The following is a 27219-nucleotide window of genomic DNA, read 5'->3' as shown; positions in this document are numbered from 1 at the left end:
AGGCTGTCATATTGTAAAGTTTGCGGACAACAAGGCAGTGGTTGGATGCATCACGAACAGAGATGAGTCCAGCTACAGGCAGGAGGTGGAACACCTGGAGGGTTAGTGCAGAGAGAACAACCTCTGCATCAATGTAAAGAAGACGAAGGAGATGATTGTGGATTTCAGAAGGGGCCAGCATGCCCACCTCCACCTGCACATTGGAGGATCTGCGGTGGAAGTGGTCGACAGCTACAGGTATTTGGGTGTGCACCTGAGCAGCAACCTCACCAGAAGCAACAACATTTCCACTCTGGTCAGGAAGGCACATAGACTGTATATAGCTGGACAGAGCATCGTCTCTTAAAAGTGAAGCCACCACAGGTCGGGCGCCCCCTGCTGTTTGGTTTCAGAAAGCTGTGTAACCCCACCCATCCCCATAGGTTTCAATGGCAAAACAGACAACTTTCAATCACGTTTTTTTCTAATATACTGTAATTCTACCGCCATTATTTAAATGCAACAGCTAGTGTAACCTCTGCTTATATTGTCAAATTTTTATATTCCCACAGAATTCATTTTTTAAAGCGTTATTCAGCTCTATTCAAAAAAGGTGTGGTTATTGTAAAAAGGTCAGGGTTACACCTAGCCGGGGTGGGACCAATGACTGTATGGGCGGGACCAATAACAGACCGTCAGCAGAACCTGCATCATGTTCTTTTTTCCCCTTACGTCAAGCAGTAGACCAGTACTAGTAGTTTAGTTTAGTTTAGTCAAAAGTTTAGCTAGCTAACTGTACTACCGTTATTATTTTTTTATTAGCTAAACTGAATTTAGATTGTTGTATTAATAATGTCGTGTTCTGCTGTTAATTGCTCTAACAGACATTCTGGACAAAGTTCTTTGCGTTTTTTTCGGTAAGTTTGCTGCCTGTTTTTCCCTCCACTCCTGTGTCTGTGTGCATTTTATTTTATTAATTATCAAGATCTTAGCCGAACCATTTAATCTTAATTGGATTATATAGCCAGCTTATTTTTTTTAGCTAACATTAGTGTAGTTATCTTACTAACTATATTCGCTAGACTCTGTAGAATTAATATTTTTACTTGGTCAGTGGCTTCACCCGTCACCGGTGTGTGCAGCAAGCTGACCCAGATAGCATGAAGGCTCTGCCCGAGATCCGCTGATTGAGGCAGCACTGGCTTAGACTCTGCATAATCCGTGCAGAATTTAGCCAAATGTGCTCAGTCCGTCTCAGCGGCAAGATTAACTGAGCTTCAGTACCTGATTCGTCTCGTTGTTTAAAGCAATAACTAGTCCTGGCATTCACTGCCGTTTGATGTTTTTTTCACTGGATTTTATTTACTTCCACTTGCTACATACAGAACTATCATGTGGCTGGGTACACGGTTAATATCCATAACGTGCACGAACTGCACTGTTACTATGAAAATATTAATCGTATCGTGCTGCAGATAAGTTCTCCGATCGGCTCGACTGGACTCCGCTCCGCTCGGCAGACTGTGAGCTCTGTGGAGGCAGCCCTCAGGGACGGGGTTATTTAAATGAGTAGGCTGTCTCTCCACAGTCTTTCTCCCTCCTCTGGTCTCTACAGTATCCGCGTGCACATTGGTGCTGGAGGAGCAGAGGCTTGCGCTTCTCGTGCAGAGAGAGAAAATGGAACAGAAACTAGTTTTACAGCTAAATAGTCTTTTTCAAATGATAGCGCAAAAGTCTTATTAACAGTTAACATTGTTAACTGTATTCATAATGTATGTTTCCAGTAATATTACTGAAAAATAAGACAATAGTTTGGAGTCCTATAAAAAGGGAAAATCAAAGGGTTATTATATTACACTACTAAATTCTTAAAGAATTATTTCTCATGTATTCAAAATATATGTTTTAAGTGAGATTACTGTATCATTTTGGAGTAATGGGATACCAATGCCAGGAAAAATCTATATTCAGTTGTTCTAGACTGAGTTTATTTTTTTGTGTGCTATTTAATTCTCCTGCCACTAGGTGGTGTCTTGTTCTGAAATTTATGGTAAACATGTGACACTTACAGGAAGTCACTTTAAATCTTTGTTTTCAGGCCAGTTTGGCATGGTAGATTGAGCAGCTGATGAATCAAAGCTCATCCACTTTTGAAATCACTTGCAGAAGCATAGTCTGTGAGCATTTTTGAAGGATATTGTTTGTATCAAAATATGATGTGTATATTTCTGCATATTTTTGTAATTTCATTGAAGTAACAATTGTTGATTATTTAGCATCTCGCCTTTTCACATATTAAGCTAGTGAGTAGCTTGCTAGGCTAATTGTAGGCCGTGTGCTTGTGTGTGTGATACTGTAGTTTTACACCTTTTGCATGCTGTCAGTTTGAATAAATCTACCAAATCTGACCAGTCTGTTATGGGTGTCATCTGATGCTTCCACTACTGCTATAGCTGCTGTTGCTTATGTAAGGACAACCAACGCAAGTGGCAATGTGGAGGTTGGCTTTGTATTCGGCAAGGCAAAACTTGCTCCACGTCCAGAAACGACAGTTCCAAGGCTCGAACTGTGTGCTGCCATTCTGGCTGTAGAGGTTGCAGACGCGATTGTGGATGAGATGGACACCATCTTTGATGCCGTGACCTTTTACTCGGATAGTAAAGTGGTCCTAGGCTACATCCACAATGAATCGAGACGATTCTACGTCTAAGTGAGCAACAGGGTGCAGCGCATTAGGAGGTCAACAAGCACTATGCAATGAAAGTACGTGCCCTCCGTCCAAAACCCTGCTGACCCTGCTTTCGAGCAGTCCCAGCAGGCAGCGTAGCTCACACCACATGGCTGTGTGGACCACCATTTCTGTTGACATCAGCTGAAGTTGAACCTACACCTAGTTCCTTTGACTTAGTGGACCCTAATTCTGACTCTGACATCCACCCACAGATCACTTGTCATTTCAACAGGGTTACTAGTGACAAACTTGGCCCTACGCATTTTGAGAGGTTCTCCAGCTGGCGGTCACTCACTCAATGTTGCCCACTCCTTCACACAGGGGAACAGCTGCAGGGGTTGGCACATCCATGAAGGGCCCTGTCCCACAGAAAACTTGGAGGAAGCAAGAAATGTCATAATACGGGCTGTCCAACAAGATGCCTTCGCGGAGATGTTGGAAAGCATTCGGGGAGGAAAGCCATTTCTAAGCTAAGCCCACTCCTCAGCCTGTGTCCTTACCTTGACAGTGCTGGCATTCTCAGGATTGGAGGAAGCCTGTCCAAGGCAAACCTGGATGGAAGAGAGGTTAGTCCTGTAATCTTACATGGGCAGAGCCATGTCACAACTTTGCTCATCCGGCACTATCATGAGCAGGTCCAGCACCAAGGGCAGCACCTCACCGAGGGTGCTGTGAGAGCGGCAGGCCTGTGGATTATTAGTGGGAAACGGCGAATCAGCAGCATCCTTCATCACTGCGTCATATGCAGAAGACTACGCAGGAAGATGGAGACTCAAAAGATGACTGACTTACCAGCAGACCGCCTCAGCAAAGATCCTCCATTCTCATTTGTGGGTGTGGACGTCTTTGGACCATGGATGGTCACGGCATGAAGGACCAGAGGAGGACTGGCTAGCAGCAAAGGATGGGCTGTGCTTTTTATGTGCATGAGCACCAGGGCCACCCATATGGAAGTACTAGAGTCAATGGACTCTTCAAGCTTCATCAATGCTATAAGGCGGTTCTTCTCAGTCACGGAGCCAGCAAAACAGATCAGAAGCGATTGTGGCACCAACTTTGTTGGGGCCTGTAAGGAGTTGCAGAAGGACTCTGTGACCAACAACAAGGAGGTGCAAGTATATCTCAGTGATAAGGGGTGTAAGTGGATCTTTGAATCACCACACTCTTCGCACATGGGGGGGGGGCAGTTGGGAGCGGCTAATTGGACTGACAAGGCGTATCCTGGACTCGATGCTGTTGAAGGTCAGCCCAGCAAGACTCACGCATGAGGTCCTGACTACATTTATGGCAGAGGTCTCGCCTACCCTGAACCCCCGTCCTCTGGTTCCTGTGTCCACATTCATCCTGACACCAGCGACACTTCTCACACAGAAGGTCAGTGTCCTTCCTCCTCCCAAAGGTGAATTTGACGAAAAGGACCTCTACGGCAAGCAGTGGAGGCAGGTCCAAAGCCTCGGCAACACCTTTTGGCATTGATGTAGGACTGAGTACCTCCCCACTCTGCAGAGACGCAGGAAGTGGGAAAAGGAGAAATGCAATCTGAAAGAAGGGGATGTCATCCTCTTGAAAAATTACCAGCTGCAGAGAAACGACTGGCTTATGGGCATCATCGTCAAGATCTTGGAAAAATTAATTGCTCACCCCTGCTTTACAAGGACATATACTGCTTAGAAACACTGTCCCACTGATCCACACTTGAACATCTAAGATTTAAATGTATTTCTAAAATAAAAAGAATATCAGGAAATTATAAACTGGCAAATATTAAATGTGGCAAATATTAAATCTATTGTGCCGCATTCAGCTGCAGTCACACTGAGTTGTAAAATGCTTTAACTGAAAGACTGTAAGCAGTGGATTCTCTGTTAAAGCAGGTTTATGTTTAAGGCTTTTCTCCACTCTCTCTGGTACCTGTAGGTGTGCAGTGAGGTCTCTGTATTTGTTGATTGTTTGCTGGTAATCTGCAACGGTCTCCTGCGCCGCCTCCACTCGTTTGTTGGCCTCGCGGACGCGAGCTCCCGCCAGGTCTAGCTGCTCCCTCAGCTCCAGCTCAGTCTCTCTCGCGTTCTCCTGCAGCTCATCGTTCATCTCGTTTATCGCTTCCTGTGAATCAAACACCACAGGTCAAAGAAAGAGCAGAAACAGACGGTCTAGAGGAGGCCATTTCGTGTTTCGTGATTTGTAAATGTTACCTAAAATAAATCTTACAGGGTATTTCAACTTTTATACAATATGAGAAGGCGCCAACATTTAATACCAATTCCATTTAGCATTCAAATAAAGTTAATATTTCTATTTTAATCGTCTCCTAAAACACCAGTTAACAGCTAATTAAATGCTATGTTTTATTATAAACTTTAATTTTGGTACTACTAATATTATGTAGCCATTTTAACGATATACAATATGGATAGTGTAAAGTTCTGTATCACATCAAAATGTTTAAAATGACAAGTATTAATGATCTGGCGCAATACAGGAGTTATCTATGTTTTACAAGATTTTAAGTAGCATGAACTGTTATGTCTGGATGTGTAAGTGGGGAATGGTTGTGTGAGTCTCACCAGGTCACTGACAGTCTCTCTCAGTTCTCTCACTTTCTCCTCCAGATCCAGATTTCTTCCAGTCAGAGTTTCCACCATCTCTTCAGCTCCCAGCGCAGCGTCCACCTACAACATAATACACGACTGCTCACAATAAAGTGGTACAATTAATAACTGCATCACTAAGAGGGCAAATAAAGATGTGGATGTGTTTCCCTCTCAGACTCTATGATGACATGAGTGAGGTCCTTAAAGGTGGGCTTACATAAAAAAGCACTAAATAACTGTGTGTGATTTAAGTAACCCAATGAATTAAAAAACATTAATAAATATCAAAAAGCATACTGGTCTGACCAACTAACTACTTGCTACTGTGCAGTTTATGAGGCTACACTGTTTTCTGTGTCATTTATGGCCTCTGTGTGTGTGATTCAGACCTGCTCTTTGAGCTCATCAATAGTGGCTTCAGCATGTTTCATCTCCTCCTGCAGTTTCTCTTTCTGTGCTCTCAGAGTCTCTAGCTCAGAATTTTTCTTCTCCATCTGTTTCTGCAGCTTCACGTGCTCCTGCTTCTCCGATGCCGACAAGTCCCTCATCCTGAGAACACAAACACAGGGAGTGTGCTACAGTTGCACTAACGTACTCAGGCCAAAAAAACTGTGTCTCTACACTGTCCAGGCAGCATGAAGGAGAACTCAAACATGGGGCTGATGAGCACCTTAAACTGATACCAATACAATACGGATACCCAAACGATACTTCTTTCCATACATTTTTCTTAATTGTAACAAAAAAATACAAAAAGTGATCATTATTCTTACACAACATATATATATATTTTTTTACAGCCAACATGAGCAATCTCATTCTCATACTGTTACCAAGAGAGGCTCTATCTAAAAACAGACGCATTACTGGTGCTTAGACTACTAGCTTCATCAGCATTAGATTGACAAAATCAGAGAGAGAGAGAGAGAGAGAGAGAGAGAGAGAGAGAGAGCAAGTGAGAGAAAGAGAAAAACAGAGCGAGTAAGAGAAAGAGAAAGACAGGGAGAGAGGGTCTTGATCACAGAAACAGTGTGTCAACAGTTTGATAGAAAAAAGTGTGTATGTATCCTAAAGTCAGAATTTAGAGCACATTGTCATGTTTACCTCGCAGTGTGTTTTTAAATTAACTTGGAGGAGTACACAAAATCAGTGACTGGCTCCACCAGCAAGTGCATTGATGATGTTACTGTCTCTAAAAACATCACAACTAGTGCTGGGTGATTATAGGCAAAAAAAAAAATCAGGGTACCTCTGGAGAGCACATGAAGGTCTGTGCTGCCCTTCAAAAAAACGCTTTCCCACACTATTACTGACCCTCTGGCAAACCGGTCATGCTGGAGGATGTTGCAGCAGCAGAACGTTCTCCACAGCGTCTCCAAACTCACATCACGTCTGTCACATATGCTTAGTGTGAACCTGCTCTGATCCGTGAAGAGCAAAGGGCAACAATTTTGCATCTACCAATCTTGGTGTTCTCTGGCAAATGCCAATCGCCCTGTACAGTGTTGGGCTGTAAGCACAAGCCCCACTTGTGGATGTCGAGCCCTCATACCACCCTCATGGAGTCTGTTTCTGACAGTTTGAACAGAAACATGGATACGAGTGGCCTGCTGGAGTTCATTTTGCAGGGCTCTTGCACTGCTCCTCCTGTTCCTCCTTGCACAAAGGAGGAGGTAGCGGTCCTGCTGCTGGGTTGTTGCCCTCTTACAGTCTCCTCCATGTCTCCTGGTGTACTGGTCTGTCTCCTGGTATCTGCTCCACTCTGAAACAGCTTTTTCCACCAGGCAGTCAGACTCCTCAACACCCAGCGCCTTCACTACCAGACTCTGCAACAGCTTCTTCCACCAGGCAGACTCCTCAACACCCAGCGCCTTCACTACCAGACTTTGCAAAAGCTTCCTCCACCAGGCAGACTTTACACAGAGACGGAGCTGAACCACAATCCCTCCCCCCCCATCACCACACACCTATCACACAGAACTGAACTGAAACGGTCTGTTAGACTTTTGTCATGTCCGCTCTATTTGTTTTATTTATTGTAATTTTATGGTTCTATGATACATATTTTTTAGCACATTTGCACTTTGTTGTCTATATTGTACTGCTTGTTCCACGTTGCACTGTGCTGTTATTGGAGTATAGAATAAAGAATGACAATAAAAGCCTCTTGATATGACTCTTGACAGGGTGTCACTGCTTTTCTTTCTTTTTTCTTTTTTTTTTTTTACCTCGCTGTGCGTGTTCTACACGTTCAGTGCTTTAATGTGTATTTCATCCTAAGTATCTAAACCAAAATGGTGCCTTTTGGAATCAAATTTCTTGCTAACATGGCAGGAAGAAGCAAATTCATAATTGTAAACTTACTCTGCTTTATACGGTATTAGCTCACCTGACCAGTGCCTCTTTCAGACGGCCATTCTGCTCCTCAAGCTGCTTCACATGATAACTGGAAGCTGCACCATCTGTGCCTACAAAGACAGAAAGTGAAAACATGAAGCTTAGACATTGTTAATCGTGTGTGTACTAACCATCCTATATTCTATATACTAGGGATCCACAATTTTGGCATAAACTGCAACAAAAAAACCTTTGGTGTTTAGCCAATTAATTAAAAGGCTGTATAATTACTACCTAATATTTCAGCGGGTAACAACTGCTGTGTCGGCATTCCTTGTGCCAAAAAAAATAAAGTCTTCCACAGGGTTTTGTATTTAATGTATGTAGTAGAAACAATGCGCTTTGTTGGTTTTGCTGGTTTGTCTACTGGGATTGTAAAAAGTCTAACTGGTAGTTTAGTCAAAAATACATTCAGGCCATTTAATTTATGCAATGTTGAGAAAGTAGCAAAATCAAAGAAAACAAATATTTCGGTGCATCATGGCTATATACAGCTGCAGAAAGAATTAACAGACCTTTTCAAAACTATTAGTTTCTTTGATTGCAGGTATATGTTTAGGGAAACATTAAACCCTATTGAAAACCTCTGGAATGTAGTCAAGCGGAAGGTGGATGGTCACAAGATGCTTGAATATTTGAGCCAGGAGCAGCATAAAGTTATCCAAAACAGTGTGTAAGACTGGTGGAGGAGAACATGCCAAAACACATGAAAACTATGATTAAAAGTCAAGGTAATTGCAACTCACAACTCACAACTCTTAAAAAATCTGTATTGTTGTTTCTAAATTAATATAAACTTGTTTTCTTTTAAATCACTGAAATCACTGTATAGTTGTGCTTATTTTGACGATTGTTTTCTGTAAATAATTGCTCTACATGATAATACTTTTATTTGGAATTTGGAAGAAACACTGTCAGCAGTTTATAGAATAAAACAACAACTTTTTATTTTACTCAAACATATATAAACCTATACATAGTAAAATTAGAAAACTAATAATTTTGAAGTGGTCTTATTTCTTTCCAGAGAAGTATATTCTTAGAACAAACAAACACACACAAAGAGAGAATAGACCATGTATGTATTTTACCTTTCTCCTCTATCTCGTGTTTGAGTATTTCCAGGTCCATGGTTAACTCCTCCACCTTCTCCTTTAAACCCTCTACCTCCTGCTGCAGAGACTCCGCCCTCTCCTCCGCCATCTCTTTATCCAGAGTGGCCATTTCAATAGCGTCCGATGTGTCGGCCATCTCCTCCATGTAACGGTCTTTCGCCTCCAGAGCTTCACGAGCTTCCTACATGTGCACGCACAACAGAGAAGATGATAAACAGTTAAACGTTTTCTCCTCTGTAAATTAAATAAGCTTAGAGGCAGTACAATACCAAGTCAATATGTCTTTAATTCTTTTCTTCATGGGTTTTTAAACTACTTCTCATTAAAACAGCAATTTGAAAAAAAATCAATGACTTTAAATTAGCACCTAATATCTACTCACTATCTCTAACACTAACACTACTATCTCATAAGAGGAAACACACAGATAGGAATAGTTCAATACACAGTGTAGGTATGCACTGATTCAGCACAGATGTTTCACAGGATTGACATCTTGTATATAGGGCTAGACAATAATTTGATATCAACAAATATTGTGATAGAAAATTACTCAGTAATGGTTATATGATTTTAAACACATTTTCAATATTTCAATATCACTTTGAACCCGAGGCCCACTATATTCTGCTATTCTAAGCTTCAAAAATCAGTTAGCATCATGGTTAACCTGGGTAAGTCCAGCTGTCAAATTAACTAAATAAAGAAATAAACTGTGATTTTGTCCATATTGTCCAGATGTACTTGCTCATAACAAACATTTCTCTCAATTTCTCGCAATCTTCTTTGGCTTTGTGCGTTTGTGTTGTACCTTCTTGGCCTCTTTGAGCTGTTTCTGTAGATCGTTTTGTTGCTCCTGCATTTTGCTCTTCCACTCCTGCAGCTGCTCCAGTTGGATCTTGTGTTTCTCCAGCTCCTTCAGCTTTGCCTTATCCTCTGCTCGCTTCATTTTCAGAGTCTCCAGCTTCTCATCCAGATCCTTTACCTGTGCCCTAAGAGCCTCCTCCTCCTGAGAGAGAGAGAGAGAGAGAGAGAGAGAGAGAGAGAGAGAGAGAAACTGAATTAGAAACTGACAATAAAAACTAAGGTTGTGCAGCTTTGGGGACTCCACAGTGTTGCTAGCTATTGTGAGGCCAAACTGTTGTTGTGGTAACCTAAGTGGTTGCTATGGTGTTTCTAAATGGTTATTACAGTTTTTCTAGACTTGGTACCCTAGGAGTCTGCCACAATGTTGGTGTTTAATGCTAATTATTATTTACATGACAAATTATTATAATTCAACACAGCTCAAATGTAAAATTTAAAGTACTCAAGTATGAGAAATTACAATTAAATTACCGCAACCAGAAATACACCACCAGGTGCAAGGTTCAGTCCGACATTGATATGCAACACACATTATTCAGTGAAACCACAACAACAAGCTGTGAAGTTAGTAAATTAGGTGCAGTTAATTGCAGTTAATTTATGGGCTAGATTGGTTTGGATAGTCCCCTAAAAAAATAAATCATCATTTAAAAGAGCTTGTTATATTTACTCTTGTCTGATATTAAAGTTTGTTTGATAATCTGAAAAAAATAGGTATGAAAAAAAACAAAAGAGCTCACAGGAATCCAGAATGGTTCTATAACAGGATGCCACTGTTTAAAATCAGTTTGTCCAAAAAAATCTTCCCAACCTTCCCAACCTAGTCCCAACCTTCCCAACCAGCGAATCGTGGCAGAGCATGTAACGTTACTAAAGAAAGAGTTCCAAACCTGCTGTTAGAGCTGCGCAGAGGGACAGACTTCACACTGATTACAGGTTCAGAATAAGACAAAGGAATTATTTTGTTTGGGTTCTGGGTTCTCTCTTCACAGCTTTCTCTTCAGGCCTTGCAAACCTTTGGTTGTGATACAGGAGGAAGAAGTGCAACACGGAACATTACGTTTCCTCACCTTGCTTGAGGCGGCGTGGGAGGAGCCTCCGGGGCTTCCGCTGGGCTGAGGCATCATGGGAGCTCCCAATGCAGTCTGGGAAGGAGTGGCCGGCTCGATCTCGGCCAAATCAGGAACCGAACCAGCTGCAGAGGGACGCCCCGTCTACAGAAAAGAGAGAGAACAAGAAAAAGAGGAAAAAAAAAAGTGAATACATGAAAATAGTAAGAAAAAATATGCAATTCTTTATTGTGCATTACAAAACACTCCTGACATGATGGACCATGGTTTATCTAAGGAACTGGTCCCAATTTTCTGTTTACCAAAGTTCATGTAAACATGTTCATTGAATTACTGACAAACTCTGATGTTCTGCGGATGTCTAATTATGAAGAGAAGATACATGCAATGTCAAGATTTAATATATCGCCCCGCCTTATTGGACCCAGTGAATTTTTAGTGGATAGACCAATAACGGTGATTAGAGATCATTTTTAGTGAAAGTGAATATTTTGCAGCAGCTCCCCCAGAACTGACCCACAACACCACAGTGTTTTCACTTCTTCAGGGGTAGGAGGGATTTTTTAAAACATACCATGACAAGGGAGGGGAAGGATGAAGAGTAAGAAAGTCGACCTGGAGTGCCCCACTGTACATGAACAGAGCACTTATTAGCTTAGCCTGAGCATGTATCTGATTACAGGCTTCAAACAACACTATAATTAAATTATTGCCTGCAAAATAAACTAAATAAATAAAGATCACTGTGGTTAATATGCAGCAATGTAATAAAAAAATAATAAGAGGGATTTTTAACAGTATTGTACATTATTGTTTTATATTTTGGTGTAGAATACTTTTAAAATGCTATACTGAGGGGTTTCTCAGCCTGTGGGCTGAAGACCACTAGCAAATTTTTTTGAATACAAAAAAATAGTTTTCTTGTGGGCTGTTGTGTCATAAAGTAGACAAGGACGAGAAATCCAGCTGTATTTTATGTATAAAATAAATTATGTCTACAACATGTGTGTGACTTGTAGAGAGAGGGGGTGTGTCTGCAGCTCCAGGCTCTGCCTCTTGCCTCCGCTGTGAGCAGACACTTACGTAGCTCTCCGTTTCCCTGCAATTCCAGCTGCCTGTTGGATAGATACAGCATAATACTGATCCTGATGTGTGTATGAGGTTCAGTCCTGGTTTGGTCTGCTGTAGACATGTGGTTATATGGTTTTACTGGTGCTACAGTGCTACACACTGTAGTGGTTTATTCTCTCTCTCCTACATCTGTAAATACAGTTACAGTAAGCCTGAACGCTTTCATACGCCTGATTTAAACAATGCAGGAGGCAGAGTTTAAACTGCCCAATTCCAGCCATGCTGAAGCTTCTCTAGATCATCACCGATCCTCCACCAAATTTCACAGTGGGAACAAGTACACCTCTGCAGGTCTCCATCTAAACATTAGACAACCATTGCACTCATCGGCGATGATGACCTTCCTCCAGTTCTCTATGGTCCAATTCTTATGATCTTTTGCAATCTTCAGCCTGGCTCTTCTTTGATTCTCATTAAGGAAGGTCCTTTTTCTAGCGAGTCCTGCCTCTAAGAGATTGTTTTGAACGTTCTTTCAATTCACCACCGCTGCCAAATGCCATTCTCTTTATAGGTCACTTGATGTCATCCTGCGGTTGGTGATTGACATTCAAATAAGTTGATGGTCAATCTTCAGACCTGCGGTCTGTTACACCACTAGTAAATATAGATACTGCAAACAGCACAAAACAGTCCCCATGTGCTTACACTTCAGACTGTGGTTTATGTTTGTGTTTGTGTTTCTGGCCCAACATTCTGAAAGGCCAAATGACACCACACATTATCTAATTTTACCACAGAAACTCCTGAACTAAAAAGCTGGTTCTGTTGGAACAAATTGTCAAAATTTTACCTTTCAGAAGAAGCAAAAATATTTTACCTTTAAATAGCATACATTATTTTAACACAATGAAAAAAACCTTCACATATGAAAAAAGGGAGGCATACGAGTCAATAAGGACTTCCCAAAAAGTGCATGTGTGTATAACGTCTATTTAAATCAATATTAAGCAGTAAGTTGCATGTGTTGTTGACAAAACTACATTTCCCACGACCCTCAGTTGCTGCATTCATGCTCACCTTGGTACTACGGCGCACGGCGGACTGAAGGAGGTGGGTAGGAGGGTTGCGGATAAGAAGACAGGGGAGCACAGGGGGCAGAGGGGAGGCGCGGGAGAGCATTAGAACAAGAAAGGAAGAAACAGAGAGAAAGACAAAGAGAGATGGGGCAAACAAGAAAAGACAAGCGATAGTGAGGAAAAAGAGAATCACAGACAGAGAGAGACAAGCGGCAAAGCACTGCAAAAGCAGGACTATCACAGAGACAACAGTAGCATTAGCAGCAGCAGCATAGATTATTAGATTAATAAGGAAAATAAACATAAAATGAAATTACTTCATACAAACTTGAAAAACACACTGTCCCACAATACAAGAGTACGCTTAGCTGAACTAAGACACTGTCAACAACTAAACAGTCTCAACCCTTCAGTTTATTATTACTTTAGGTGGAAACTGAATGGATCTGGACATTTGCTTCAGATTTGCAAATATTTGCACAATATTGTACATCTAATATTCTAATTCTGTTTCAGCTTCACAGCAAACAAGCAGGAACTGAACTAAAGATCAGAATCACCAGTGAAGTCTCTGTTCATACTCTAATTCAGCATTCTCATTCAGCAGCTTTCTGTCCCAAAAACAAGGTTTCAAAACTTAAACAGTGGAGACAAAAAGTGAAAAAGTAAACCAAACAACAACACAAAAACATTATCAAGCAAAAAGAAGGCCTTTTAAAACCAAACCACGTGAGAACAGATGAGTGAAAGACTGAGAGAAAAAGCCAGTGACCACAAAACATTGCTCTACCTTCCGTGATGCTGGAATCTTTCACATCAGGTTAGCACAAAGAACACACAGGAGTGTATACATACACACACACACAAGAAAACACACCATTAATCATTTGAAGTTTATCACTCTTAAATATATCACACAAACAATTAGGGGTGTTAGTTCGTTATTTAATGGAGTTTAAACACCAGGGCAGTTGTAAGGGCAGGTTAGCGGGATTAACTTCATACCCTCACAGCAGAATCTACTGTAAGTCACAAGATCCCATTTATCTTCAAATAACTAAAAAAACTCACCTAGTAAGAGCTGTAACAATATTATACATAGTTTGGGCTAAAACAACAAGTTAAAAAACAATCCTCTGTAGTGTGCTTATTATCTGCATTTAATTCAAAATAAAAACTTCTAATATTTCATATGAACATTTTGGTGCACTCAGACTAAACTGGCCTTGAAATCAGAAATTCAAGACACCCGTCTCTGAATGAATTGCCAAAAATACCTGTAAAGCTTATTTTAGAACATTCCACACTCCTCAATATCCATTTGCTAACCTAGCCTGGATATGAGGTACATCATTTATTAACAGTGACTATTATACACAGGACCAGTATAGAAATATTAGGTCTTTGGAAGACAAACTGTCAATTATACATTTCAACAGTCGGAGTCTGTATACAAATTTTAATTCTATTAAGGAATACTTGGAGCAATTTATATTACCCTTTAGTATTATTGCTATATCAGAATCCTGGTTACAAAAAGAAAAAGGTATTGATGTTGATTTAGATGACTATGAGTTGCATTATGTAAACCGGAAAAACAAAATAGATGTTAAAATAATGTTGCTTTATATATTCATAAAACAATACATTTCACTGTCGTAGAAAGTATGTCACTAACGATAGATGGAGTAATGGAATGTGTGACAGTGGAAATAATTAACCAAAAGAAAAAAAATATTATTGTAAGTTGTGTGTATCGATCACCTGGATCTAGTATAGACATTTTTAACGAACAAATGGAAAAAATGTTTTCTGGGAAAAGTACAAAAAATATATTTGTCTGTGGGGATTTCAACATTGATCTTTTGAATCCTGCAAAACAGAAAGCAATAGATGCATTTTCCGATACAATGTATAGTATGTCCCTTTATCCAACAATTACAAAACCAAGCAGAATTACATCTCAAAGTGCTACAATAATTGATAATATCTTTACGAATGTTATTGAAAAACAAGTTATTAGTGGCCTGCTTACATGTGACATAACCGACCATTTACCTGTTTTTACTATTTTCGACTGTGACTATAAAAACACTAAACAGGATAAAAGAAGTAGTTTACAAACGAATAAGAACAGAAGAAACAATAAAAGCCTTTAATAGTAGTTTAAGCATGCAAAATTGGAACTCAGTTTATAGAGAGACAGATGTAAATAAGGCATATAATGATTTCTTGGAGATTTTTTGTTCTTTATATAATAAACATTGTCCACTTAAAGAATATCGTAAAAACAATAAATACAATAAATGTCCTTGGCTAACCAAAGGAATATTAAATGCTTGTAAAAAGAAAAATAACCTATATAAAAAATGTATAAAGTCAAAATCGTATGTGGATGAAAAAAGATATAAAGTATACAAAAATAAGCTAACAGAAATCATTCGAACAAGTAAAAAATTGTACTTTAATGAAATTTTACAAAACAATAAAAATAATATTAAGGAAACTTGGAATATTCTGAATAGTTTAATTAAACCAGGAGCTTCAAAAACTAAGTATCCAGATCATTTTGTTGATAAAAATGTTTATGATTTCAATATGAACAATATAGTAAATGGGTTTAATAAATTTTTTGTCAATGTTGGCCCAGACTTGGCTGCTGATATCCCAAGTTTAGGACATCATCAGTCCAATGAAACTATAAAAGGAAACTTAAACTCAATCTTTCTTTCTGCAACAGATGAACATGAAGTAAAAAATATTGTCAACCAATGTAAAAGTAAAATATCTACAGATTGTCATGATATAGATATGGTATTAGTTAAAAAAGTTATAAATAACATTTCAAAACCTCTGACCTATATTTGTAATCTGTCTTTCCAAACTGGATGTGTTCCGAAAAAAATGAAAGTTGCAAAAGTTGTACCAATCTACAAAAACGACAATAAATATATTTTCACTAATTATAGACCTATTTCTTTACTTCCGCAATTTTCAAAAATTTTAGAAAAATTGTTTGATTCCCGTTTAGAAAAATTTATTGAAAAATTTGAGTTAATAAATGAAGGTCAATATGGCTTCAGAGCCAAAAGAACTACTTCAATGGCTATTATTGAGGCAATAGAACAAATTACAAATGCATTGGACAGGAAAAGATATGCAGTTGGAATATTCATGGACCTCAAAAAGGCATTTGATACTATAGACCATTCAATATTATTAAAAAAAGTAGAGAAATATGGAATTAGAGGAGTAGCAGGTAACTGGATAGAGAGTTATCTCACAGAAAGGGTTCAATATGTGAAAATGGGTAATTATACATCTGAATATCTTGGCATCGCTTGTGGTGTCCCCCAGGGGGCCGTGTTGGGCCCAAAATTATTTAACATGTATATTAATGATATTTTCAATGTATCAAAATCACTAAAACTAATATTATTTGCGGATGATACTAATATTTTTTATAGCAGTGACAATCATAATGAACTCATAAATACTGTAAATGATGAATTAAGTAAAATAAAAGAATGGATGGACAGAAACAAGTTATCATTAAATTTAATTAAAACAAAAGCAATGATATTTGGTAATGATAAGATTAATTCTGTATTTCAAATAAGCATAGATGGTGCCCCAATTGGAACTGTAACTGAAAACAAATTTTTAGGAGTAATAATAGACAGTAAATTAACATGGAAAGCCCACATCAGACACATAAAAACAAAAATTTCCAAAAGCCTCTCTATTATGAACAAAGTAAAGCAATTTCTCGATCACAAAGCACTCCGTATATTATATTGTTCTCTAGTTCTCCCATACTTATCATATTGTGCGGAAGTATGGGGCAACAATTATCAATGTACAATACAAACACTATTTAAATTACAAAAATGAGCAATGAGAATTATACACAAAGTTGGATTTTTAGAGCATAGTAATAATCTTTTTATTCAATCAAAATTACTTAAGATTCATGACATCGTAAACTATTACACAGTTCAGATTTTATTCAAGGCGTTTAACAACTTACTACCAAGTAATATCCAGAGGTTTTTCATAGTTAAAGAGTGTGCTCATAATCTTAGAGGTTTTGCTAAGTTTTCATCATGTAAAGCTAGAACTACCAGAAAAAAAAATTGTGTGTCTGTATGTGGAGTTAAATTATGGAATAGCCTGGACTCCAAACACAAGCAATGCCAAAGTATTCATAAATATAAGTTACATTATAAAAAGATGGTTTGGGATCAGTATAGAGTGATTGGGACTTAAAAAAAAAAAAAAATGTGGGTATTTGTTTATTATGATTGTTTTCTTTCCTTACCATTGCATGTTTTGTTGTTCTCTTATCACTGTTGGTATGTGCTTGTATGTTTGTTTTGTTATTTTTTTTTCTCTTTTTCCTCTTTGTTACCGTAACTAGTATGGTTGCCCTCTTACCACTGTTGGTATGAGGGCTGCTTGTGTATAGTATTAGAACTTTCTTTCCTATCGCTGTTGGTATCTAGGTTAGAGGATTCTAAGTATTTGTAAATTTAATTTTCTCTGTTGTTAAGTTTCATCTAATGTAAGTCGATGGGAAGTGGCTATGTAAGCTATGTAAGTTATGTTAATTTTGAAGAAAGGGGTGGGTTTAAATAAGTTTTCTTCTTCCCACTCCTTTTTGAGTAGCTGTATTGTATATCTTCTTCTTCTGCTGCTCATAATAAAATATCTTAAAACATAAAGAGAGTAATAATTGTTATGAAGACAAAAGCGAGCAAAAAGTAGAAGATTAAATAAGGAAGAAAAAGGTGAATGCACCTGCTTTACTCCTCTCCCTGGCGTTTCTGCGATTTCTGCATAAAAAAAAAGATAAAACATGTTAGAAAAGGACTAAATATTTGTACTGCTAAATGTTAAATTCGCTAAAAGAAATATTTAAAGGCCTTTATTGTTTTTCTTTTGTTGTATTCATTTCACTTTTTATTAAAATTACTGTTCGTAACAGTAATCTCCAAAATATGTAAAACATAACTATAAAATAATAATAATTATAATAAAATATTGTAATAAAATAAAGCTGTCATCTGTGCTAAACACCCTGATCATTTTATTTACATTTTAATGTGAAAATTGTGTATTATGCTGGCTTAGCTACACAGGTGTTTTCTCACAAATATTTACAAATATTTTCATTTTCAGAAACATATTTTTTGGACTAAAAGGCGCTCTCAAAATCCCTTAATTTTCCCAAAAATCGTCAGTGTGCTTTATATAACCCGATGCTTTGTATGTATGAATTTTACCAGTCAGGTATTAAGGAGCAGTAAAGCCACTCCACTGAAGTACAGCATTATACAGGAGCAGCATTAGCATTAGCCGCTAACCACGGCGCTAGCTCTTTCCCAGTTCACAGGCAAGTATATAAGATTGTAGTCCGTGTGTTTACTAGGGTTGGGAATCGAAATTCTATACCAAAAAGTCACCGACCGAAATGTCTTGGTACTGCTGAGTACCGAAAGGTCTAAAAGAAATTTGGTGCCTGTTTTCGATGCATGAAACTAATGCTAATGCTAATGAAAATAATGCTGTTGTTTTTGTTCTTAATAAAGCGCCACAAATAAACAGCTATTACATAAATCTGTAAGAATAATTATCACTTTTTTGGTTGCAATTTGGTTGCGCTTCTGCTAACCGCGCTGCTGCTAACCGCGCTGCTGCTAACCGCGCTTCAAAATACAGTTTTGTTTACTTAGGCACCCACCTTCTTGACGCTTAAAATGCGCCTTATAATCCAGTGTGTCTTATGTATGAAAATAGACCACAAAATAGACGTTTAATGATAGTGAGCTTTATAATACAGTGCACCTTATAGTCAGTACAATACGGTAAAATGAAAACAATGCAAAGTTACACAACTTTACACCATGTGATGCAGTACTACACAATAGTTAACTGAATTAATTTGATTAATCGAATAACTGTATTAATGTGATAGTCTAAGTAGGATACTCTTTCCCATCAGAAGCTGCAGAGTAAATTAGAAACCAGCTTTGACTCTCTTGAAAATAAACATAATAACCAATAGTTTGCGTATTTAATAGCTTTAGATTGTGCTGTTTTTTACTTTTTTGGCACATCTACAAATTAAGTGCTAAGCTGAACTGATACCTTTCCGAGGAACCTTGGAGACACCAGACTCAGGAGTGTCTGGAGAGGTAGCAGAACTCCCTCCTTCTTCAATCAGTTGGATCTTAAGAAACAGAAGATGCACAAAAGACAGAAATTATAACAGAGCAGATTGTGATACAAGTGGCTTAAGTGATATTTTGTATTATCTTTAAATTATTTGTACAGCAGCTTTTTATGCTAATTGTCATCACATTAAATAATAGTGAATGCACTGACGTGTCATCAGCACGGTCCTGTCACAATATATCCTATAATATGCTATAAGCAAACGCCCATGATACCGTGGTATAGCATGTTATAGCACGAACTAGTGATGTAATAATTAATCGATCTGTATCAATGCATCAACTGCAATCATCATTGTGACAGGAAAGCTGTAGGTGGCAGCATGTTGATGTTGAGTCGGCTGAGCACCAGCAGGCGATGCTGTTCGTTCTGAGAACATGTTGGTCAGCTGATTTTCTTCAACAACAAAAAAACTCCTCTCAGTGAAGGACTTTCTTTGCTGTAGAGATATGAGCTACTCTATATGCATATATCCACATTAGTTATTTATTTTTACTTTTGTCTTGCATGTTATGAGCAAGTTTGGGCTACTGTATTAGACGTTTTTAATGCCAGCCTTAGTTAAAATGCTGTTTACTATGGGAGGTAAATCATGCCAAAAATACTGAAATCAAAACACTTAAATGAAAATTCAAATACTGTTTTGCACTTTCTTTTTCTAAACGTGTGAACATATAATGACAAAAAGTTTCAGTTTAAATTTTTAATTGAGCAGGGGTCATAGGTGAAAAATAAAATTAAAATTAAAAAGGCTTTTTGCCATTTCATTTTCATTACCATACAGGTAAAAAATTAAATCAAAATAATATGATAACGTTTTTATATATTAGTCCTTGCAATGGGCTGCATATCTGATCAATAAAATATCAATATTGATCAATATTGCTAAAAATCAATAGCAAAGTGACAGTTTGTGATTCAGTGTTCAGTGATTCAATTAAAATGGAAATGCAAAGGAAGATTAGTGCTCTCTGCTGGTGTTTTAATTTTCTTTTTCCACTTTGCTTTTTCATTTTCATTTCAAAACAATTTGCTGGATTTTTTTTTTTCCATAAAAATTAAAATAAAAAGTGGCCCGCCACTTAATTACTATTAATTAAACTTATATCTAATTATTTTGAGATACTACCTCAATATTTTTAGATGCTATCTCAATATTTTGAGATAATATCTTAATATTTTGAGATACTATCTCGATATTTTGAGATAATATCTTAATATTTTGAGATAATATCTTAATATTTTGAGATACTAGTAGACTGTACAGAGACAGAAGCAGGTAAAACAAAGACGCAAAATGGATACTATCATTGAGTACTACTTCAGACATGGATCTACAAATCATGAAATACTAGAGCTTTTAGAGGAATCACACAATATCAAAATAAGCCTCCAGACCTTGGAGAGTAGGGAATCAATTAATAACACACTGGACTCCTATTTTAGTGTGTAGAAGAGTGTGACTGTGGCTCCGACTGTGCTGTATGTTATATATGGTAGCTTCACTGGAAGAAATAAAAAAAAAGTTTTTTTTTCTCCCAAAAGCAAACACACTTGCTATCTCAAAATACTGAGATAGTATCTCAAAGTACTGAGATATAATCTCAAAATAATGACTTAGTATCTCAAAATAATGAGATAGTATCTCAACATAATGACTTAGTCAAAATATTGAGAACACTCTAGCTGTGTCTCAATTCAGGGGCTGCATCCTTTGAAGGACGCGGTCTATGAAGGTGTGTCCTTTAAAGGATAGTTAGGCTGCAGCGGCTCTACTGAAATGGGACAGTCTACCCTACGGAGTATTTCCTGTTTCCTGTTTGAGATTCTACCCGCCACAACCAAAGTCAGAGCTGAGAAATGAGGCAGAGATTTTGATCTAGTTTTGCTTCAGTCCACAAAATACCAAATTAATTAAGTCCAGGTTAATTAACTGTGCAGTTTCATTAAATGTTTTAAATGTGAACGGGTGGAACTGAACATAAACAAATAAAATGGTGTTTGAAATGAAGTTGGAAAAAAGAGAATAAATTAGAATAAAGTATTATTTAGTTTATATATACAGTGAAGTCTAAATTTATTCATACCCCTGGCAAATTTTGACTTTTCAAAATTTGACTATTCAACCAGCAATTTTATTTTTGACTGGAAAGGACACAGGCATCTCCCAGGAGATAATACGATGATGTACAAGAGGCATCATTATATTTCTCAGCTTTTATTCACATTTGAACAAAAAGTGGCATGTCCAAAATTATTCATACCCTTCTCAATAATTAATAGAAAAGCCTTTATTGGCTACTACAGCAATCAAACTCTTCTTGTAATTGTAGACTAGCTTTTTGCATGTCTCCATTGGTATTTTTGCCCATTCATCTTTAGGGATGAGCTCCAACTCTTGGGGTTGGAGGGTCTTCTTGCCATCACCTTGATCTTTAGCTCCCTCCACAGATTTTCAATTGGACTCATGTCAGGACTCTGGCTGAGCCACTGCAAAACGTTAATGTTTTTGTCCGCTAACCATTTCTTCACCACTTTTGCTGTGTGTTTTGGGTCGTTGTCGTGCTGAAATGTCCACTGGTTCCCAAGGCCAAGTTTCTCTGCAGACTGCCTGATGATGTTGTTGAGAATCTTGATGTATTGCTCTTTTTTCATGGTGCCATTTACTGTGATCAAGTTCCCTGGTCCATTGGCTGAAAAACACCCCCAAAACATTAGGTTCCCACCACCATGTTTGACAGTGGGGATGGTGTTCTTAGGGTTGAAGGCTTCTCCTTTTTTACGCCAAATGAAGGATACATCATTGTGGCCAAACAATTTAATTTTTGTTTCATCTGACCAGAAAACAGAAGACCAGAAATCTTATTCTTTGTCAAGATGAGCATTTGCAAAGGTCAAGCGCACTTTTGTGTGCCTTTTCTGGAGAAGTGGCGTCCTCCTCGGTCTGCGCCCGTGGAACCCAGCAGTGTGCAGTGTCCGTTGGACTGTCAGCCTTAAGATGTTGCCCCCAGCGGAGCCCAGATTCACCAGAATGGCCTTGGTGGTGATCCTTGAATTTTTTCCACCTCTCTCACTATCCTCCTGGCCAGCACAGGTGTCACTTTTGGCTTCCGACCACGTCTTCTGAGATTTTCCACAGTGCGGCACTGTAGCCACTGGAACTGGAAAACATTTAGATATGGCCTTATAGCCCTTTCCTAACTTGTAAGCGGCCACGATGCACAGCCGCAGGTCCTTAGTGAGCTACTTTGTCTTAACCATGACTGTCTACATCTAATTAGGAGGCTTTAAAATAGCTTGGATTTTTTGGAATGGTATAGAACTCTGGATTTTCCCATAGACTGTGACAGTTTGTAAAGGGTATGAATAATTTTGGACATGCCACTTTTTGTTCAAATGTGAATAAAAGCTGAGAAATATTTTTTTTCACAATGATGCCTCTTGTACATCATCGTATTATCTCCTGGGAGATGCCTGTGTCGTTTCTGGTCAAAAATAAAATTGCTGGTTGAATAAAAGTAACTTTAAGTCGAAATTTACCAGGGGTATGAATAATTTCCGGCTCCACTGTATATGTATGTATATATATATATATATATATATATATATATAGCTTGGAGGGGGGTGGGTCTGGGACGCCAGACTTCACTGTTGAGCCTTCTGGAGGTGTCGTGGGCCTAATTCAGCGAAACACTGACGAAGGAAGGTGCCTGCCTGATGACCCCTGAGAAGAGCTTGCACTGAAGTTTGTGTTAGAGTTTGGATGAAGGGGATTGGTGTGGTCCTGCTCTTGTAATAATTTGTCTCATGAGTTTTTGTAGACGTCTGAGTACTTGGCAGTTGAGGCACGGACCATGAACATAGTTCGCTATGCTTCTGGATTCTTGTCGAGCCAGTATCAGATGGTAGTGGTTGCTGTGTTCTGCTCACGCGACTTATAATGTGATTTATTGTGTGTGATTGTGCTTAGGTAAGTGTGTTGTTGCCATAGTTAAAGGAAGTGAGCTTAGATTAAGGAGGGATTCTGTTTGTTTATAGGTTATTTTTTGGTAGGTCTGTTACTTGGCAGTTGAGGCAATGGACCATGAACATAGTGTTAGGCTGTGCTTCTGGATTCTTGTCGAGCCAGTATCAGATTGTGGTGGTTTTGCTATTGTTGTTAGTTGAGTGAGTAGTAGATCCTGGCTGAGCCCTATGCATAACCCCAGCTGTTAGGTGCAGGATTTGTCAATTTCCTGTATTATATTACTTATTACTTATTATATTATGTAGTTTATAGATATATAAATACTATATATATATATATATATAAACTAAACAATACTCATAAATAAACTAAATAATACATTAAGACATACACACAGATATATATATTATTTAGTTTATGTAAATAAATATATGTATGTATATATCTATAAACTAAAAACATAACAAACATGATACTACACATAAAGTAAATAATACTTATACACACATATATAACTAAATAATATAAATTATATAATATATAAAAAATATTTATAATATCTACAATTAATTATATATCTATAAACTACATAATACAGCCGACTCCTCTGCTGACTCCACCCTTTTCGCGCTGAAATAAGCCGACGCGCAATGAATTCTGGGATTCTGTAGGCTGGGAAGGACACACACAGTGCATCCTTCGTTTCTAAGGAAAAGAAGGCTGCATTCGTCGGCCGCATTCGAAGGAGTCTTTGAAATGGGACAGCCTAGTCGCACCGCGGTGACGTAACCGGCCTTCAAATGAGTCCTTCAAAGGATGCAGCCCCTGAATTGAGACACAGCATCTGTCTCTCTTTCCATGGAAGTGGCTGCGGTTCAGCAGCAGGACCCCAGCGCTGTGCACCTGAGTAAAGCACTCGCGCTTCGGAGATTCACAGTTCTTGAAGCTGCGATGTTCTGAACGCGGCTGGGGCTGCGGTTCAGAGTAGTCTCCGCTCCCGCTGCCTTGCTCTTGCAATGAAAAAGCAATTAAAATTAAAACACCAGCAGAGAGCGCTAATCTTCCTTTGCGTTTGCATTTTAATTTTGGCACTTAAAGCGCCGTGCACACCAAACACTGAATCACAAACTGTCACTTTGCTATTGGTTTTTCCATTTTAAATGGTGTTTTCATTTTAATTCTATCAGACATGCAGCCCATTGCAAGGACTAATAAGTAAAAACATCATTTAATTTAGATTTTATTTTTGACATTTATTATGCAGTTAATCAAGAAAAGGCAAGATCAAAGTGAAGCTTTTATTTAATTTTTTTAGATTTGACTCCAGACCACCTCAGCTGTAGATCATGTGCCTCTTGGCTGCATCTCTGATCAGTGTTCTTTTTGTTTGAGCTGAAAGTTTAAATGGACGGCTGGGTCTTCATCGATTTGCAGTGGTCTGAAACTCCTTTCATTTCAATATGATCGCTTGCACAGTGCTCCTTGAGATGTTTAAAACTCGGGAAATCTTTTTATATCCAAATCCAGCTTTAAACTTCTCCACAACAGTATCTCGGACGTGCCTGGTGTATTCCTTGGTCTTCATGATGCTCTCTGCGCTTTAAACAGACCTCAGAGACTATCACAGAGCAGGTGCTTTTGTGAGGAGACTTGATTACACACAGGTGGATTCAATTTATCATCATCAATAATTTAGGTCATCGGATTATTCAGAGATCCTCACTGAACTTCTGGAGTGAGTTTGCTGCACTAAAAGTAAGTGGTCGAATAATATTGCACGCCCCACTTTTCATTTTTTTATTTTGAATTTTTTTTTTTTAAATATCCAATAAATTTTGTTCCACTTTACGACTGTGTCCCACTTGTTGTTAATTCTTCACAAAAAATAACAATTTCATATCTTTATGTTTGAAGCCTGAAATGTGGCAAAAGTTTGAGTATTTCTCAGGTCAGACCAGTGATGGTATAGTTACTTTGAAAAAGTAATCCGATTACTGATTACTCCTTTAAAAAGTAACTTAGTTACTTTATGGATTACTTGATTTTAAAAGTAACTAAGTTACTTTACAAGTTACTTTATTAGTTACTTTCAGCAGCTGCAGACACCACCTCCCGCCGCCTTAACATAAACATTATAACCAGTTTTGCCAATACTCCCTTTATTGGAAAATGCATTTTTAACAGCAACAATTTATCTCTATTAAGTTGAACTATTTCCTAAAAAAATATTTTTTTTTTTTATAAAAATAAAAAAATTAACTTAACATAAATATTTTTTTTATAAAAAATAAAATATGGTCATTCTTGATTTTACTAAACACAAATACTTGTTTTTATAAAAAAATATATAAAATAAAGAAAGTCTTTCTTGACCTGACATATTTAACACTGTAAAACTGAACATTGAACTTGTTGTTCTCTGCAGGGCAGCAAGGAGTGGTTTTATAAAACAGAACTGTGTATATGGTCTAGACCAGGGATCACATATTTGCAGACTGCGGTCCGGGTCCGGACCCAGACGTTGTCCAATACGGACCCATACCGGACCCAACTACTGAGAAGGATTTAATTCTGACAGCGTTCATTTAAAGCACCGGAACTTTTCTTGTCTTTACGGTATGTGCGCTCTGCGCCACAGCGAACTTCCAATCACGTGTGGTGTACAATCTTTAAATGCTCTCCTCTGCCAATCAACTAAACTAAAGACACGCCGAGCGCGAGAGAGAGAGACAGGGGAGAAAGCGAAACGCGTGTGATTGGGGAAGAGCGGAGGGGGAATGGGTAAGGGAGCGGTGTGTGTGTGTGTGTGGAGGAGATGAGGTGGAGAGAGAGAGAGAGAGAGAGAGAGAGAGAGTAACGCACAGTGACTTAAATAAGTAACTTTAATCTGATTACTGGATTGGAAATAGTAACGCGTTAGATTACTCGTTACTGAAAAAAAGGGTCAGATTAGAGAAACGCGTTACTAAGTAACACGTTGCTGACATCACTGGGTCAGACTTATGTGAACAAACAACATGGTAACATGAAATACAATTGCACAATGCGACACACTGTGTGTGTGTGTGTGTGTGTGTGTGTGTTTATATCACTTCTCACCTGAGACTGCCGCACGAATATCCCATGATTCTCCTTGCAGGTGAAGTAGGCCTTGCCCTGCACCGTCCCGTCGTTTTTGCCCTTCGGCTCATCCAGGATAACTCCCACCCATTTCCCAGATGCAAAGAGCGTGGCCCCCACATATGCCACAGTACCTCGCTGGCCTTTACCGATCACCTCCACCAGCGAGCCCACCTTCGCCGGCTTCCCAGCTCCATCCGCACTCATCCTGCCCAACAATCCACCCGACAGCTGAGAACAGAAAGAGCACTGTCAATCATATTCTATTATTCACCAAGATGCCTCAGAAGTGATATCCCACCAAATTTTACTGAGGTTAATGTCTCAATATCAGTAAAGAAGTTTTTTTTGTGGGGAGAAGAGAAATTAAAGGAAAATTTATACTGGGGGCGATTTTTTTTTAAGAATTAGTTTTGTTTACTTAAACCCCCCCAGCAGCGAGACCTGCTGAATTAGAAGGGAAATGTGGCGACACCCCTGTTCATTTCAAGTAGGCATTCTTAGGGTGTACTCACACTAGGCAATCCGTGCTGTGCCAGGGCACGGTAACCCCCCACAGCATGGCTCGACTGACTAGCGTGATTGCACGGATCAGTGTACATTTGAAACGATCGCACTTGGACTAGGGCACATCACGCATGCAGTGTGAGTGTGATCCATGCCCAAGCACGCAACAAGATGATGTCAGCAATAAGATGATTCTGCAAACAACAGGAATGTCCAGCACGATTCAACCAAAACCATTTCTAGTGTGAGTACACCCTTTTAAATATTGCTTAATGTGCCTTATTATCCGGTGCGCCTTACAGAATATAGAGAGATGCGGTTTAATGGCTTGAGAGATAAGTTGAACAGACTAGAACTGAGAGGACAACCTTGCCTTGTCCCTCTTTCAAAAATAAAAGTAGGAGAAATTATGTTTTCCTGTAGAAATGCATGCTGATACAGAAAAACACAGAATTTATTCACTTAAATAATAAAGAGTGCAAAACCAAATA

General features: G+C 38.5%; 1 protein-coding gene across 6 annotated transcripts in view; it reads right to left on the bottom strand.

The window, feature by feature from the left end:
* dctn1a (dynactin 1a) overlaps positions 1 to 27219 on the bottom strand; it is a 69826-nt gene that overhangs the window by 29688 nt on the left and 12919 nt on the right. Inside the window, exons 2-14 of one of the 6 annotated variants that reach the window (XM_022667218.2) lie at positions 26201 to 26452; positions 19048 to 19129; positions 17698 to 17732; positions 13688 to 13705; positions 12899 to 12922; positions 11325 to 11378; positions 10751 to 10894; positions 9625 to 9822; positions 8790 to 8994; positions 7691 to 7769; positions 5691 to 5850; positions 5275 to 5379; positions 4622 to 4813 (exon numbers count right to left, since the gene is read on the bottom strand). In XM_022667218.2, the coding sequence (XP_022522939.2) occupies positions 4622 to 4813; positions 5275 to 5379; positions 5691 to 5850; positions 7691 to 7769; positions 8790 to 8994; positions 9625 to 9822; positions 10751 to 10894; positions 11325 to 11378; positions 12899 to 12922; positions 13688 to 13705; positions 17698 to 17732; positions 19048 to 19129; positions 26201 to 26428 (1524 nt within the window). In that variant the 5' untranslated portion in view covers positions 26429 to 26452. The remainder of the gene's footprint in view (positions 1 to 4621; positions 4814 to 5274; positions 5380 to 5690; positions 5851 to 7690; positions 7770 to 8789; positions 8995 to 9624; positions 9823 to 10750; positions 10895 to 11324; positions 11379 to 12898; positions 12923 to 13687; positions 13706 to 17697; positions 17733 to 19047; positions 19130 to 26200; positions 26453 to 27219) is intronic. The other 5 variants (XM_022667217.2, XM_022667214.2, XM_049472521.1 and 2 more) reach the window with 5 other exon arrangements.

This window comes from Astyanax mexicanus, chromosome 25, assembly GCF_023375975.1.
Source record: "Astyanax mexicanus isolate ESR-SI-001 chromosome 25, AstMex3_surface, whole genome shotgun sequence".
NCBI lineage: Eukaryota > Metazoa > Chordata > Actinopteri > Characiformes > Acestrorhamphidae > Astyanax > Astyanax mexicanus.
Note: the sequence above shows the minus strand (reverse complement) of the source record. Positions and strands in the feature narration are given on the sequence as shown.